Below are 19087 nucleotides of genomic sequence, written 5' to 3' on the forward strand. Positions count from 1 at the left end.
AACAGTACATTTGGGACACAATTCAATACAAGGTAATCTGCTGAAAAATAAACCCAAAAGAGAAAGAACATAACATTTATCCTGAGCAAGAAATGAGGAGTTGATAGAGATAAATATTATATATATATATATATATATATATATATATATACACCTCTATGTGTATATACATATATGTATATACACACACACACACACACACACACACACATATACAGTACAGATCAAAGGTTTGGACTCACCTCAGTCAAAGTGTATTCTTTATTTTCATGACTGAAAATTGTAGATTCACATTGAAGGCATCAAAACTATGAACACAAGGAGAGGAAGGGCACTACCCGTGGGATCTCCAGGTATACAGAAAACTGGACCAATTAAAGAAAGGAAAAGAGGTATACCAAACAAGGGATCACCACATTATCAAACAATTAAGAGTAAATTTTATTGTACACAAAAAGCCACATGTCCGCACCGGAGGTGTGGCACACACAAAAGGTAATAAAAACACTTAAAAGCCCATGGCATAAACCAATCACATTGGGAAACAATATATATAGTATATAATGTATATAACAAATAACTATATAGATACAATATGCATAACCTCTCCTTAGTGCAACAGACATATATTATAGATAATATCTACACATTGCATAGCTACAACAATAGTCCTAAATATTGGATCAGTTGGATATACCGCAGATAATAATACAACAGTTTACAACACTATATGCAGTTTGAAGAGGCCTAGGCCTCCAAATATCCAGAAGAAAAAGATGCTAAATGAACATCAGGCTGCGATATTGACTCTTAGTGTGACTGGCTAAAGAATCTTATTTATATGGGGACAACATCACCAAACACCAGTGTAGCCCAAGAAATCAGGGCAGTTCATCTACACCAAGCCTTCAGGGTCCCTTGGGTCTATACTCACTATCGGTGAGAAGCCAGAAAAATACCAAAAGAACATGCAAATGGAAGTCGCATCAGGAGAGGGTTTCCCAAGGGATAACCCCACGCGTATCGCCACCTCTAAGGGTGGCTTCCTCAGGGGAAAAAGAGAAAGGCTTTCTCTTTTTCCCCTGAGGAAGCCACCCTTAGAGGTGGCGATACGCGTGGGGTTATCCCTTGGGAAACCCTCTCCTGATGCGACTTCCATTTGCATGTTCTTTTGGTATTTTTCTGGCTTCTCACCGATAGTGAGTATAGACCCAAGGGACCCTGAAGGCTTGGTGTAGATGAACTGCCCTGATTTCTTGGGCTACACTGGTGTTTGGTGATGTTGTCCCCATATAAATAAGATTCTTTAGCCAGTCACACTAAGAGTCAATATCGCAGCCTGATGTTCATTTAGCATCTTTTTCTTCTGGATATTTGGAGGCCTAGGCCTCTTCAAACTGCATATAGTGTTGTAAACTGTTGTATTATTATCTGCGGTATATCCAACTGATCCAATATTTAGGACTATTGTTGTAGCTATGCAATGTGTAGATATTATCTATAATATATGTCTGTTGCACTAAGGAGAGGTTATGCATATTGTATCTATATAGTTATTTGTTATATACATTATATACTATATATATTGTTTCCCAATGTGATTGGTTTATGCCATGGGCTTTTAAGTGTTTTTATTACCTTTTGTGTGTGCCACACCTCCGGTGCGGACATGTGGCTTTTTGTGTACAATAAAATTTACTCTTAATTGTTTGATAATGTGGTGATCCCTCATCAAAACTATGAAGTAACACATGTGGAATGAAATACTTAACAAAACAGTGTCAAACAACTGAAAATATGTGTTATATTCTAGGTTCTTCAAAGTACCCACCTTTTGCTTTGATTACTGCTTTGCACACTCTTGGCATTCTCTTGATGAGCTTCATGAGGTAGTCACCGAAAATGGTTTTCCAACAGTCTTGAAGGAGTTCCCAGAGATGCTTAGCACTTGTTGGCCCCTTTGCCTTCACTGTGCAGTCCAGCTCACCCCAAACCATCTCGATTGGGTTCAGGTCTGGTGACAGGAGGCCAGGTCATCTGGCGTAGCACCCCATCACTCTCCTCCTTAGTTAAATACCTCTTACACAGCCTGGAGGTGTGTTTGGGGTCATTGTCCTGTTGAAAAACAAAATTATGGTCCAGCTATACGCAAACCGGATGGAATAGCATACCGCTGCAAGATGCTGTGGTAGCCATGCTGGTTCAGTATGCCTTCAATTTTGAAAAAATCCCCAACAGTGTCACCAGCAAAGCACCAACACACCTCCTCCTCCATTCTTCACGGTGGGAACCAGGCATGTAGAGTCCATCCGTTCACCTTTTCTGCGTCGCACGAAGACACGGTGGTTGGATTCAAAGATCTCAAATTTGGACTCATCAGACCAAAGCACAGATTTCCACTGGTCTAATGTCCATTCCTTGTGTTCTTTAGCTCAAACAAGTCTCTTCTGCTTGTTGCCTGTCCTTAGCAGTGGTTTCTTAGCAGCTATTTTACCATGAAGGCCTGCTGCACAAAGTCTCCTCTTAACAGTTGTTCTAGAGATGTGTCTGCTGCTAGAACTCTGTGGCATTGACCTGGTCTCTAATCTGAGCTGCTGTTAACCTGCAATTTCTGAGGCTGGTGACTCGGATAAACTTATCCTCCGCAGCAGAGGTGACTCTTGGTCTTCCTTTCCTGGGGCGGTCCTCATATGAGCCAGTTTCTTTGTAGCGTCTGATGTTTTTTTCCACTGCACTTGGGGACACTTTCAAAGTTTTCCCAATTTTTCCCAATTTTTCAGACTGACCGACCTTCATTTCTTAAAGTAATGATGGCCACTCATTTTTCTTTACTTAGAATTTGTATTATGGTAAGAAAAAAGCAGCTAACAGTCTATTCAGTAGGACTATCAGCTGTGTATCCACCAGATTTCTGCAAAACACAAATGATGGTCCCAACCCCATTTATAAGGCAAGAAATCCCACTTAAACCTGACAGGGCACACCTGTGAAGTGAAAACCATTTCTGGTGACTACCTCTTGAAGCTCATCAAGAGAATGCCGAGAGTGTGCAAAGCAGTAATCAAAGCAAAAGGTGGCTACTTTGAAGGACCTAGAATATAAGACATATTTTCAGTTGTTTCACACTAAGTATTTCATTCCACGTGTTAATTCATAGTTTTGATGCCTTAAATGTGATTCTACAGTTTTCAGAGTCATGAAAATAAAAAAAACTCTTTGAATGTGAGTCCAATCTTTTGGTCTGTACTATATGCATACACACACGTGTATGTATGTATGTATGTATGTATGTATGTATGTATGTATGTATGTATGTATGTATGTATATACGTATATATACACACACACACACACACACACACACACACACACAATACCAAATACAAAGTATAAATAAGACTGTTCACATTTGCATCGGACGCTCAAGTCAAGTCACACTGGAAGATTGTCATGTTTGATACATGACATCAAAAGGGGTACCACGACAGAAAAATCAATGGGGTTTATCAGATGCTCTTAGTATCTGTTGTGCTATGGATTTGACAATGACGCAGATGTAAAGAGAGCCCAACATATATGAAAAATATCAGCGCTACATCTCAGGCTAAAAAATATTTTTTTCAATTGGGTTTTACGTACATTTTTTGCAATATTTGGCTTTTAAAAAGGTACTTTGTTTCCTGCACCTTCAACTTTGCTGTTGCCTGTGTTCATAAATGAGCTGACTATGCTCAGAAAATGAGATAAGAGAGTTACAATCTCTCCTGTCAAGCTCAGAACTAGCTCACTGACAGATTCTCAGTTCTCTCCATATATAGCAGCAATAGACAGTGCAACATTTCTAATAGAACCCATATGTAAAAAAGATTTTTAGCCTTAATGCAATTTTATTCCCAGATGCCCATTTACTGCAGACTCTGGAGAGTAAATGAATGGACCCACAATCCGACACTTACTCCAAAAAATGAAGGGTCAAATTATTAAGAAAATATAATAGAAATAATAATAAAAAAAAAACTTAATTATTTAGTTGTTGTTAATTAATTGGATTACTTGAATTAATCAATTTGGTCTTTTTTTTTTTTATTTAAAAGGATTCTGTCAACACGTTTTTGCTATGTAAGCTGAAGCCAGAATGCTGAAGCTGCAAGGGTTAACACAAAGTTCAGGCATGCCTGTATTGTCACAGTCCAATCTTGTTTATTTGCAATTTTGTTTACGCAGAAAGACCCTTATTACAGGACTAGAAACTCAGGGCATTCCAACCCGCCCCCTGCTGAGGTTGTACATTGGCAGTGAGGTGTCAATCTCTATTGAGAGCCTGGTGTGGGTGGCACAGCTCTCTGAGCTCAGCTACATGTTGAAAGCTAAAAATTCAGATTGTATCAGAACGGCTACAGCCTGTAATCTAAGTGATGCATCGTTGGATTCGGGATCTCTTTGCCTACATCGTGCTGCTCTCTGATGAGGTAGTAAAAACCTGATGACAGATTCCCTTTAAGTGCGGGCAAGTAAAAGTCCCCATCATTTCTTTCCTTACAGAGCATAGAAGAGATCACACATTTTATTTTGGCGCTCTTACATTCCATGACTCTTATCATACTAAAATTCTTAAAAGGAAATGTGCTAAAAGAAATTGACCACGTGCTGAAATCATGTTAAAAGTTTTTATTTTTACATTTTGATCGTGTTTTTAACACATTTTCCATACCATAATATATATTTAAAAATAAAAACAAATTAAATCCCCAAATTTTCACACTGCCTACTAATACTAGACTCAAACTACCTGAAACTATAAAGCAGTCCCATTATCATCATAGATAAGATTACAATTAAAGATAACACCTCTATATATACACGGTAGATAAAACAGGATCTACCATTCATCATAGGTGATGTCACAGCTCACCTTTTCCCTCTCTCCTCGGCAGCAACAGCTGATTGGTAAAGGTACTGTGTGTCATGCCCTCACCGATCTTACCTATCCTAAAGGATCAGTCATCAACGTTAAAGTCCTGATAAACCTTGTTTATTATTAGGCCTAGAGGCCGGAGTAAAATGGGAATTTTTTTTCATAAATATCTATAGATAAAACATAATATAAATTAAAAAAATAAAAAAATCTGACTCCAAAAATTGGTCATTTTCTGTTGACACATTTCCTTTAAATAAAAGGGAAAGTAGATTTTAGGTACTCACTGTAAAATCTCTTTACCTGAGCCTTCATTGGGGGCCACAGCAAACCATGGGTATTGTGTCCTCCAATGAAGGCTCCGAGAAAGATTTTATGGAGAGTACCCAAAATCTACTTTTCTCTATCGCTTCATTGGGGGACACAGTGATAGAGAAAAGTAGATTTTGGGTACTCACCGTAAAATCTCTCGGAGCCTTCATTGGGGGACACAATACCCATGGTTTCCAGTGTCCCCCAAGAAGCAATATAGAAACATATACTACGTACACAATTCATGATCTTATACTGGTTAGCATAAGAGCAGACCTGCAATAATTTCTGCAACTTAGTGCTCACAAATCTTGACTTGTAATGACAGAGCAAGCTTACATCATCAGTCTACAGTAATATAGTAGTTATGATAAATATGACTGATACATTTTGTGCAACCCCCAAAACCAATCTCTCCATAGGCGACACCACTAGTGGACACAGACAGGAAATGGCCCTGTACAAGAACAGTAAATGGGCCCTTTTCAGTGCAATAAATGATCAAAATTCACAAATCCACCCGTTTTAGAAGTAGAAATGAGCCCCCCAACCCCTTGAGCCCCTATGTGGCTGCACCAATGAGATGTCTGCCCCTGGGTGATACAGTGATGTCAGGCACTCAAGTAAAGTCTGAAGTTTGTTCTTCAGGAGCACACCTCTCCCCTGCCTCCTGCTTGCCAGGGGGCGGTGCGCTCTGGAAGATTGACAGTTCAAGCCGGCAGCATGGCTGAGCCGCTTTGCCTCTATAGTGTTGCAGAAGCACATGGGCTTTGAATATGGCTGGATCCAGAGGTCTGGCCGGATTACGAGCAACGTGTGCAAGTTGTATAGTGGACAGTTTACAAGCGCACGCTCCACTCCTAGGAAATAGCCACACGCACGGAATGAAGTAGGTCACACTGTTCGATCTAGTTTGAAGTCATGTGGATAATACACAACAGTTGTGTTATATTAACCACATTTACACAAGAAAAGCAATAATAAAACTCAAAATCTGTCTGATGGCAGAAGAATGGTCTCACCTTCCAGATCGCCACCAGACGCAGCAATCTTTGACAAACTCAGAATGGTTGTTCCAACAGCATCGTTCTTCGTGAGTCTGTCCCTGAGCGGAGATACATTGCATGCAAAAGTTACTTATTGGAATTATTGGCTCCCCTCAAGTAAACAAAACAAAAAATAAAAATCTAAAAATGTACAAATACGAACAGTGATAATAGAATCATAACAATAACTATTAGATTTAGATAAGATTAAACTGGCTCAGTATATAAAATGCACGAAGACTGTACGGTTGCTTTCTCGCATCTGACACTTACTGTACGAGTCTGGATCAACCACATGTCTTCTGACCCAATCTCTGCAAAGTCATATATGCCTAAGAGGCTGTAGAGTTTAAAGGGAACCTGTCACCACTTTTTTGGACTATAAGCTGCGGCCACCACCACCGGGCTCTTATATACAGCACTTATATACAAGAGCCCAGGCCGCTGTGACAACATAAAAAACACTTTATAATACTTACCTAACGGTCGCACTGTGGGCCTAATTGGTGTCTCGTTGTCAGTTGCTGGCGCCTCCTTCGGCCATCTTCGTCCTCTTTCTGAAGCCTGTGTGCATGACACGTCTACGTCATACACCCTCGCCGGTCCTGCGCAGGCGCACTACAAAACTTTGATCTGCCCTGCTCAGGACCGGAATGCCGGCGAGTGTCGGACCCGTCATGCACCGCAGCTAGAGAAGAAGGAAAACAAAGATGGCACCGGAGACGCCCATTAGGCCCATAACGTGACCGTTAGGTACGTATTATACAGTGGTTTTTATGTTGTCATAGAGGCCTGGGCTCTTCTATACAGTATGTTAGAATGCTGTATATAAGAGCCCGGTGGTGGCCGCAGCTTATAGGCCAAAAAAGTGGTGACAGGTTCCCTTTAAGTCTAAAGATCTACAGCCGGTCTCAATATTGTAATCTGTACACTAACAGCAAAGCTCGGATGTGTTACTCTATGTGCATACGTTGAAGATTTGGTGCAAAAAGTCTCAAGTTGGCAGAAAATCCCACAAAAAATATAATATAATATAATATACACATATATACACACACACACACACACACACACACACATATATAAAAAATCCACAAAGAACAAATTTGTTTTTGTAACTTTGATGGCATAAGGCTAGACATGCAGATTTGTGTCAAGATCTGCATAAAAAAAACAAAAACAGTATGTGCACACAGACTTAACTGGACTAAAAACTTTCAAATAATAAAAAGTAATACAAGAAAAATAAAAAAAAATAATTGTTTTATAGCATCTATATAAAAAAAAAACCAAAAAAAAACGACAATCTATTGTTATTTAAATTTTCGAAAGCGTTGTCTCAAAAAGAACAGTTCACGCCCTTCTTCAAGACAGATAATGAACGTATGATCACTAGTGATGGGCGAATAGTAACTATTCTGGTTCGGATTATTCGTACCAAATACTTAGTGCTATTCCAATATTTGTCACGAATAGTGATGGACGGACCCAGTCCCTTGATACACAGCCAAGATAAGCACACGGCTGGGGGCTGCAGCCTGTAGCCGTAGGCTTTATCTGTGCTGGGTATCATAATATGGAGGGCACTCTACGCCAAAGATTTTATTTATTTTTATACCACGATAGACGCACACAGGGTCTGTGATTGGAAACAGTCAGACACACTGCCACTCAGGGTGGGGGCGCTTCTGACTGCAACCAGCCAATCACAAACACCGGTGGGCTGGGAAAGCAGTGTATATGCAATGAAGGTAATGAGCAGTCCCGGATGTGAATGAGTGGCCTGGAAACAGTTACAGCCGCACCGGAGACTAAGTATAGCTCGCTTGTTCCTATCCCTTCTACCACAATTTCTAATTGCTAGATTCTGGTCCCTGTAGACTATATGGTGGCTGGCATCCGGCCAGAGGTCCAGGAGCAATCCTGGGACGGAACCGTGTTTTTTTTTTCTTTTGTAACCCAGTTAGACCCACCAGTCCCGGTTATCTGCAAGTACGCCCATTTCTAGTCACGAATAATGAACCTAATGCAAGTCAGTAAAAATGCTCGGGTCACCCAATATCTTACAATAGGTTAGTTATTTGTGACAACTATTGGAATAGTACTTTGGGATTCAATACAAATAATCCAAACCCGAATAGTTAGTATGCGCTCATCACTGAAGGTCTGGCTGATGAGAGTCCCATTAATCCGGAGAATCGGAGGCCCAAAGTTTGCTGTGTGAACGGAGTTGTAGTGAGCTGCTGCGACCACCCGTTCAGTAAATGGGACCACAATCATACATTTATCCTCTACCCTGTGGATATATTGTTCTTGGGACAAGCCCTTTAATGCATTTGTTAACTATAAATTCAATAATAGATTAAATGGAAGGACTTATTTTAATCAAGAGACTATTTTCCTGTAGTCTTCTACCTTCATATGGTTCGTCATCACTTACCAGTCGTATACAGTGAGTCTTATGTGCTCACAGACGGAGGGAAACTGCAAGAACAAATACAGATACCTGTGTTACTTCTATATACAATGCACCGGCACAGGATCCGAGGTTTTATAGATCTCACCTTGATCTGAAGATTGACCGCCTGGTTCCATTCCGGATTTGCATTTTTTTCTATTATCTTTGTAGAGACCTGTATAGATAGAGATTGTTACAGTGTACAGTGATTCTTATAAAGGATTTATATTATTTTTATATATATTATTATTATTATTATTATTAATATTATGGCAACACTAGAAAAGTTGTACCTTTTTTCCAGCAAAAGATACTTCCACAAATGGGTCAACTAAATTTTTCTTATCAGAATCTCCTCCAAAGATCTGTTTGACCGACTGTGCAAATGCATCATCCACTGAAAACAGAAATACCAGTGATGAGCAACAACGTTACAGTATTTCACTCCATGTACAAAGATCAGTGCTTAATGTTACTAGAGTCAAAAAGGGTTAAAAATTAATTAAAAAATTAATTGATTATAAAAATGATATATAAATTTAATTTTAAAAACAATTAATTTTGGGAAGAGTTTCCAGGCTCGGCCTTATAGATATAGAGATAGATATAGATAGATATATATATATCTATCTATATCTATTATATCTATATATATTATATCTCTATATCTATTATATCTATATCTCTATATATCTATTATATACAGTGCCTACAAGTAGTATTCAACCCCCTGCAGATTTAGCAGGTTTACACATTCGGAATTAACTTGGCATTGTGACATTTGGACTGTAGATCAGCCTGGAAGTGTGAAATGCACTGCAGCAAAAAAAGAATGTTTTCTTTTTTTTTTTTTTTTTTTTAAAAATGGTGAAAAGTTTATTCAGAGGGTCATTTATTATTCAACCCCTCAAACCACAAGAATTCTGTTTGGTTCCCCTAAAGTATTAAGAAGTATTTCAGGCACATAGAACAATGAGCTTCACATGTTTGGATTAATTATCTCTTTTTCCAGCCTTTTCTGACTAATTAAGACCCTCCCCAAACTTGTGAACAGCACTCATACTTGGTCAACATGGGAAAGACAAAGGAGCATTCCAAGGCCATCAGAGACAAGATCGTGGAGGGTCACAAGGCTGGCAAGGGGTACAAAACCCTTTCCAAGGAGTTGGGCCTACCTGTCTCCACTGTTGGGAGCATCATCCGGAAGTGGAAGGCTTATGGAACTACTGTTAGCCTTCCACGGCCTGGACAGCCTTTGAAAGTTTCCACCCGTGCCGAGGCCAGGCTTGTCCGAAGAGTCAAGGCTAACCCAAGGACAACAAGGAAGGAGCTTCGGGAAGATCTCATGGCAGTGGGGACATTGGTTTCAGTCAATACCATAAGTAACGTACTCCAACGCAATAGTCTCCGTTCCAGACGAGCCCGTAAGGTACCTTTACTTTCAAAAAAAGTCATGTCAAGGCTCGTCTACAGTTTGCTCATGATCACTTGGAGGACTCTGATACAGACTGGTTCAAGGTGCTCTGGTCTGATGAGACCAAGATCGAGATCTTTGGTGCCAACCACACACGTGACGTTTTGAGACTGGATGGCACTACATACGACCCCAAGAATACCATCCCTACAGTCAAGCATGGTGGTGGCAGCATCATGCTGTGGGGCTGTTTCTCAGCCAAGGGCCCTGGCCATCTGGTCCGCATCCATGGGAAGATGGATAGCACGGCCTACCTGGAGATTTTGGCCAAGAACCTCCGCTCCTCCATCAAGGATCTTAAGATGGGTCGTCATTTCATCTTCCAACAAGACAACGACTCAAAGCACACAGCCAAGAAAACCAAGGCCTGGTTCAAGAGGGAAAAAATCAAGGTGTTGCAGTGGCCTAGTCAGTCTCCTGACCTTAACCCAATTGAAAACTTGTGGAAGGAGCTCAAGATTAAAGTCCACATGAGACACCCAAAGAACCTAGATAACTTGGAGAAGATCTGCATGGAGGAGTGGGCCAAGATAACTCCAGAGACCTGTGCCGGCCTGATCAGGTCTTATAAAAGACGATTATTAGCTGTAATTGCAAACAAGGGTTATTCCACAAAATATTAAACCTAGGGGTTGAATAATAATTGACCCACACTTTTATGTTTAAAATTTATTAAAATTTAACTGAGCAACATAACTTGTTGGTTTGTAAGATTTATGCATCTGTTAATAAATCCTGCTCTTGTTTGAAGTTTGCAGGCTCTAACTTATTTGCATCTTATCAAACCTGCTAAATCTGCAGGGGGTTGAAGACTACTTGTAGGCACTGTATCTATCTATCTATCTATCTATAGATAGATAGATAGATAGATAGATAATCTATATATATCTATATCTATATAATCGATACATCTATCTCTATCTATCAAATCAAATTCAGCTTTATTGGCAGGACCAAATACAAATTAGTTTTGCCAAAGCAAGTGTACATTAGGGACTGGGGCTGTGGGCACTGTAGGAAGGATGGATGGGGCACTCTCTCTCTCTCTCTCTCAATCTCTCTCTCTCTCGCTCTCTCTCGGCTTCACAAAAACACTGATTTATATGCGAGACTTACCTGTGGTTGCCTTTGTTTTCTCTTGTTGATTGTATCTGCTCACCTTTATACTTTTGGGCATGCGCCAACATCATCCATATGTGCAGACCTTATCTAGTTACTGTCAGTTTTATTTCCATTAATGTCATCATATCTCTCGGATCCATTAGCAGTTCAATTGTAGAACGTACAATAATTGCCGCATTTCTGCAATGACTGTACATCATACAACAAACCCAAAAATATAGATGAGCAAATACAACCAAACCCACACAGACTCAAGGCTTTCAATAAGAGAAAACAAAAAAAAGGTATACCACCTGCACGTCTCTTATAAGACACGCACAGCCAGTCTATAAAAACACATCTTGGGAAGCCACGAGATATTTTTGCAAAATCAATGAATGCAGAGAGACGCTTTCTGGGCTGAGAATAATGGCTTGAGGCTTAGTTGTGGAGAACGGATATTGGAGTGTACAAAAACTGCAGGCTTATGCTGTACAGGGAATACTGTTAGTATAGGGAGCTGTATTCTGGACTATATTGTGGTCATGAGTGTTCTGCTCGGGGGAGACCCTGGATGAATCTGGTGTCAGAAGGTCACAGCGCCTTGTCACTGGCAGGTTCACTACAGTTACTTGATAACATCTCCTTGCTAGTGGTGCTGTAAGGGTTAAGCACCCTTGCCTGCCTGGCTGCTGGGTGAAGGTTCCAATCTCAGGTGTGGCTCTTTGGGATCACTCCACTTCACTATTTTTTTAAGTCATGTGATCTGATCTCATGATGCCTGTGATAGAAATGAGGATTCAGTTTCTATGTAGGCAACTTGGGAAGGAGCCTGCTCTGGAAGAGGTTTGTCATGTTGTGTGTAGCTGTAGTATTTTGCTGCACTGAAGCCACCTGGAGTGTTTTTCCTTTTTGTGTCTATTTCCCCTGTCCGTTTTCATACCCTTGTGTGTCTGTATTGTAGTAGCAAGACTAGTGATCTTGTCAACCTGCTCACTAGCCGGGGTGATTGTAGGGCTCGTTGACGGCCTAAGGTATCTGGCTTGGCGTCTGGTTGAAAGAACCTGTATAGGGACGCTAGGGAGCACAGGAATCGGCTTCAGGAGAGTTCAGGTGGTGTCCACTCATCCCTGTCTCTAGCGGCAGGAACCTCCATTGTTTCATGACCCCTGTGCATCGTTAAAACTTCTGGGGTTTTACCAGGTACTTGGTAAACCCTGCTAGTCACATCTATAACAATTGTATGACCTCTCTAGGGTGCTTAATCTTGCTCATTCTGTAATCCTCCATAATGGGATGATGCATGCAGATAATGGTTACAGTGTGTAGTAAAACAGTGCCTTCTCCTATCAGGTCTGAATGTGGAGTCTGCTGAAAGCTGAAAACTGCAACATGTAGAGTATCAGATACAGGTTTCTAAAGGTGGAAAATCATTTGCCAAAACGTAAATGATATTTGGGTTAAATAATGTTTTGATTTCCACTTTGAAGCACTTCCCAGGGCTCTGGTCCAGTGGCCCAGAGCTACTGACATCGCTGCTGGACTATCGTCCTGCAAATCTTTTTGCTCAACTCTAAAGTTTGGATTGAAGTAATAAAATAATGGCCCGGTCAGATCCTGGCTGACACCAGTACATACTGGACTAAAGACCCTGGTGTTTGTGTACACGGTCTCCTTTACATGATACTCATGAATTAGTGATGGGTCCAGCTATGGTCAGACCTCCCATTATATAGTACCTTAGAGTGGCACCATTGGCTTCTCTCTGGTACATACATGCCATTTTTCACCAAGGTAATATTTATTGATCAAAGTATTTCATTTTAGAATAGCCAGTGGTAAGAGGCGACAGGACTTACTCTGCGGGATATCCTCAGCTCTGTAAATTTTAAGCAAGAAGGTGACCCATCGCAACGCCACTCCAGTTGGAAGAAGAAGGTTACTTTCTACATCATCAGAGTCAATGTCTTTTTCTCTTTTCTCAGCCTAAAAATAAATATATAAATAAAACACACTAATTCATATCGATAAAAGTAATAATAAAAAAAAAGGAGAAGGCACAAGGCCAAAAAATAAATAAATAAATAAATAAATAAATGAATAAAAAACAGGAATCAATGGCTGTTTCTCCATTTATTTTTCACCGGCTTATTCCTTTAAGTGTCAGGTCATCAGATTTTGTATAAAAAGTACATTTTTTGTTGAAATTGGAAAGCAGAAATTTATATAGGCAACAATACTCACAGGGGGCTCGTCTCCGGTGCCTATAATAAACATGCTGACTTTAAGGTATCCTTTTGCTCCAGAGCTTGTGTCTTCAGGATCATGAAGGAGAACCCATTTTCGCATGATGGCATGACCTAGAATGAGAGGATCCAAATCACTATATAGTCTACCCACATGATGTTGGCGACCACCCAAGATGTATACATATCAATTAAAAAAAAGAATAAAAGGGTCCTTACTTGGTTCATCGTATATAAAACCAATATCAAGCTATGAAAAGAAAAAAACAGTTAATATTACCGTTAATAGGATAATATATAAATAATGTATATTTATATAAATGGAGGTTGGGATGCAGCGCTATAGACACACAGCCAAGTGATAAAAGTCCTAAATTTGATGGAACCTTCTAAAATTTTCAGGGAAAAAAAAAACAAACAAAATTCGCCAAACTCAGGCATGTATCCATGTATCAAAATAAAAACAAAAGGGTTTATGAACACCCCATGGCCAACTTGTCATTCCTATATTTTTTTTTTTATCAACGCTCACTTTATAAAGGATGACAGCAGATTAATCACATGCAAGATATAGTGAGTATTTTACAATTGATAGTTGTGTAGCTATTCGAATATTTTGCCATTGAGACCTAAAGGGATTGGACCCAATTTATCCAAACTGGAGTGACACGTACACAGTCCTTGTTGTCAATCAGAGCTCAACTTTCATTTCTTACACCGCTGTTGCAAAACTTAGCAGCACTCAAAAATGTAAGGAGGTGCACTAGATGATGTGGTGCCCGATAATTGGGACCAACAAGAAGTCACAGACAGAACAGCGTTCAGGCCGGATATTTAGCTGAAGCCACTCCGCTTGGAAATTTTTTTATAAATTGGTCGGTTCAATTCCCTTACATGCCCCAACGACACCAGTACATCCACTCCGGCATAATCCTCCCACTACGCACAGCACTGGACTCACCAAGCTTCCTCACTACTCAGCAGAGATGATAACATACCCACAAAAAGGTGGAGTGAGTAACTTGCTCCTATCCATAAATGGACTCCTTGCGTCTTTACAGCCATGGAGGCAACTTTCTCTCCTGTGCCTAGCAAAGGTGGCACAGTCTACTTTCAAGTGTGTCCATCAACAGACTACTATATCAGTGCACCTTCCCAGAATGACCCCGAATGAAGGGAAAACCAGTCAAAGATACCTGCCAGTCTTGTGCTAGTTCATACAGGACACATGATAGCACAAGAACCATTCATTCACTCACCAAATAAAACTGACACTGGACACAGATATTGATTTAGTAAATATTGGCCGTGCTGCTTTATTAAGAGTAACCTAAATAAATCACCATATAATTCAAAATTTTATAATTTACAACTCCAAAAAACATACAACATTCCAAAACTAAACCAAATCCACTCAGACATCTGAGCGATTTTCCCCCACTAGGACACTAATGACCATTAGTGACCCCCCATACCACCGCACAGCCATCTCTCTACAATACCTTGCAAACCCAGATTAAAAATATCCATACCTATATCGGACAGGTGTACTCCGTCGTCTCTATAAAACCCACATAAAAAACCTTCTAAATCAATATGACGAAATGAAAACTCTCCCGTAACTCTAAGAAATTTTTCCATAACTCGATTAACCCTTTTTCTGATTTTTTCAAAAAACAAAAACCCAGTTGAAGTCCAAGCGATCCTAGGAATAATTTCCGAAAAAACAAAATTTGTGTCAGGCAAAAAATTTTTAATAAAAATAATATCTCGCTGCATCTGTGATATAAGGTCCAGTGTTTTTACCTTACCAATATCGTTCCCACCTAAATGACATATAATTAAATCCGGAACGGGTGTAGAATACATCCTTCTCTTCAATTCAACGACTAACTGATCCCATTTCATTCCTCTGTGACCGAACCAATGAATAACAACATGTTCAGAGGAGAATGTCAAATTTTCACTATAAATGCGCATTGCGGCCCGCTTCTGGGCCCAATATATGTATGAATGCCCAACAATCCAAACGATCATGGGTTCTGAAAATTCAAGCAGTAATTAATTAAGTAAAAGCTCAGGACGAACATAAATCTTATATCGACCTGAATTCCATCTACCCAACTGCATTATTTTCCTTCCACTCAACCCCAATGAAGCGGCCGCAGTGGCCGCCCCAATCCGGAATGAATGAGAAGAAATTTTGCAATGACCCAAACCTAAATGAACTAAGCATTGTCTTAAAGAACCGAACTGAAAAATTGTAGCAGGTAAACCAGATAAATGAACAAAAAATGAACCTTGAACCGCAGGGCGCAAAGAAACCCAGCGCTGCAAATTCTGAACTGGACACACAGGGGAATCTTTTATACTGAATAGCTTAATCCAATGCCCCTTACCTTCTTGATCTGTTTTTGAAACAGCAATAAAAATTAAGCAATATGATTCAAATACTCTGATATCCTGAAACCTCAAACCACCAATTCTATTCTTACTAGGAGACATCAATTCACCGACCCTTAAAGCCGCAAAGAAAGCCAAAACAAACGCCGATCGGAATAGACTTGCTTCAAAAGCATCCTTACAAATAACCCCTAAAGCATGCCATAGCATTACTAACATATCAAAAGATATTGGACGTCTATCATCCGGACGATTGTTAACCCTTTTCAAACCTTTGAGGATTTGCTTAACTGGAAAGAAGGAAGTCAAAGACTCATTACCATATAACTTAAGAAAGAAAGAAATACCAGCCAGTGCCTTATGCAGCGCCGAATAACTAATATCATTAGCTAACTCAAATTGTATATATTCCAACGCTGTTGCAGCTTCTGACACATAACAATCAAAACCTTTTACTCTACAAAATTCTAACCATCTCTCCCAAGCCACCACATAGGCCTTCCAAGTACTAACAGCAATCGAATTCTTGATAAAATGCGGAATTAAATCCAAAGAATGTCCCATACTTCTTCTGGACAACGCCGTCTCACGATTCCTTCCACCTGAGACGCATTTCTGTCTTCCAATAGCTGCAAAAAAGAACAAGCAGATCCAGGGCTGTCATACACCAAGGACGCCTTCAACCAGATGTTGAACCTAAAGCAAAGTAAAACTATCTGCCTCAACACTTTCGCAGCCCAGATACATTTAGAGGATAAAGTATTAATGCAGAACACAACCCCTTTATTAGCAAACTGAAACGCAATACGCCTATTCGCCAAATCATCGCCCCATAAAAACAAAATCACAAAGACAGAGAATAGCTCAACCACTATTTCTCTTGCGTTCAACCCTAGCTGACACCATTTTGACGGCCATGGTTCTGCACACCAGCTTCCCATATAGCTAACCAAAAACCCATAAACCCTGTCAACATCAATTTTCACCTGCAATTCCTTAGCTGAGCAAAAAACTTCCTAGAAACAAGTAATACCATTAAATTCCACCAAAAATCTACGCCATACTAACAAATCAGCTCTCATTTCTGCTGATACCCTAATGTGTGCATTAGCTGACTTCAAACCGATGATACTATCATACAACCTCCTGCAGAAAACACGACCCATAGGAATGATCCTTAAAGCAAAATTCAAGGAGCCTAACAAAGACTGCATCTCCTTCAATGTCACCTTCTTCTTAAACACCACTGACTCAACCAGCCCCTGTAATTTAGCCAATTTACTGACCGGTAACTAACACTGCATGGCTACAGAATCAATAGAAATCCCTAAAAACTCCAAACTACGACAAGGGTGAACTGTCTTCTCATCAGCTATTGGAACACCGAAAAACTCCATGAATAACAAAAACCTTTCCAACAAGACAAAACAAACATCTGAACTCCCTGAACCAACAAACAAAAAGTCGTCAAGATAATGCAAGATTCCGCCATTAGGCACAGAATCACGCACAACCCACTCTAAAAATGAAGAAAAACATTGAAAATAAAAACATGACAAGGAAAAACCCATGGGTAGGCACCTATCGAAATAAAATTCACCCCCAAAACAAAAACCTAAGGAATTAAAACCGCTTGGATGAACGGGTAATAAACGAAACGCAGATTTTATGTCCGACTTTGCTAACAACGCTCCTTGTCCAAACTTTCTTAAAAGATCCACCGCCATATCAAATGTAGCATAGTGAACCGAAGCCGCAGCCTTGTCCACCTCGTCATTCAGAGATTGACCTTTAGGGTAAGACAAATGATGTATTACCCTAAAGGAACCAACATCTTTTTTAGGGACAATTCCTAACGGCGATATCCGAAAGCTTGGAAACTGAGGGCCAGCAAATGGACCTGCGAGCCTACCCAGGCTAATCTCTTTTTTGATGTGATCAAACAAAAAACCATCTTGAGATCTAGCCGAAATTAAATTAGGAATAATACTACAACCAATGCCCTTAAAACTAGGAACAGGAAAACCAAATTGAAAACCATTACTAACTATGTTGGCTTTCTCCCTGTCGGGGTAGCGTTTTAACCATGGGAGCATTCTTTCCCATATCACTGGGGTCCGAGCTTTTAAGAAAAAACTCACGAGAATTATTAGCGGATTGCTGACTCACTTGCAAACCCCGTTTAAAACATTTGAACAAAGGGTGGGAACCCCCACACCCTGAGCATTCATGTTTAAATCTGCAATTTGTCAGCCATTTGCACGCTGATTCATTAAAGGCAAAACAAAAGCCTTTCTTCACAGGCGTATTAGCAGTTTGTCTGACAAATCCAGATCTCTGGGGTAACATGAGGTTAAGCCAAAGCCCAACATCCTTATTACCCCATCGCATATTAGAATGCACTGCCATCTTCTGACGAAATGATTCGTCATAAGACAACCAAGCAGTACCTCCAAAATTGCGGTAAGCCTCCAGCACTGAATCCACATGCTGAAAGAGCCCACTACAATTATTCTGATCCTTTTCACCCAAAACCGCAGCATAAATCGCAAAGGCCTGCAACCAATTGTGAAACGACTTAATCACCTTCTTCTTATCATCGCTTTCACCCTTGGTGTCAAGGCCTGAGCGATACTGCTCCTTACTAGGTAATAAAGAAAACAAATCTATATACTCCTTATTCCAAATCTTTTCTTTAACATTAACTGATAAGTGAAAGCCCAAAGGAGAGGGCTGACATATAATGGCTTCCTTAAAAAATGATTGAGGAATACCATTATAACTAGGAGCTGTACTACTAGTGTGTGCACTAACATTTGTAGAACTACCCTCCCTATGTAGTAGCTCTGACACTATAGTGCTAACTACCTCCCTCAAGGAATCCACATTGTGTAGTAACTCACTATTACAATTACCCATAAATGATTTCTCACCGCTCCTGAAGCGTTCCTCGGTAACGAGTGGCGCCTCCAGTCGATCCGCGATGTCGCCCTCCGCTCCTGCCGCCTGGTCAGCCGATCCTGTTGCCTCGCCGCTTTCCAATTCCCCCGACGACCAAGCTTGCAGGACCGCCGCCGCACCATGATAGCTCTTTTGCGGTAGCGGCGGCGGCACCCTGCTACTCGGCCGCCG

General features: G+C 40.4%; 1 protein-coding gene across 1 annotated transcript in view; it reads right to left on the reverse strand.

Moving 5' to 3' along the window:
* The window catches only part of MYOF (myoferlin), a 228741-nt gene that overhangs the window by 113852 nt on the left and 95802 nt on the right, over positions 1–19087 (reverse strand). The window contains 7 exon segments of the mRNA XM_075351623.1: positions 6250–6332; positions 8714–8757; positions 8838–8906; positions 9025–9128; positions 13166–13292; positions 13551–13666; positions 13772–13802. Coding sequence (XP_075207738.1) covers positions 6250–6332; positions 8714–8757; positions 8838–8906; positions 9025–9128; positions 13166–13292; positions 13551–13666; positions 13772–13802 — 574 coding nt within the window.

This window comes from Anomaloglossus baeobatrachus, chromosome 5, assembly GCF_048569485.1.
Source record: "Anomaloglossus baeobatrachus isolate aAnoBae1 chromosome 5, aAnoBae1.hap1, whole genome shotgun sequence".
Classification (NCBI taxonomy): Eukaryota; Metazoa; Chordata; class Amphibia; order Anura; family Aromobatidae; genus Anomaloglossus; species Anomaloglossus baeobatrachus.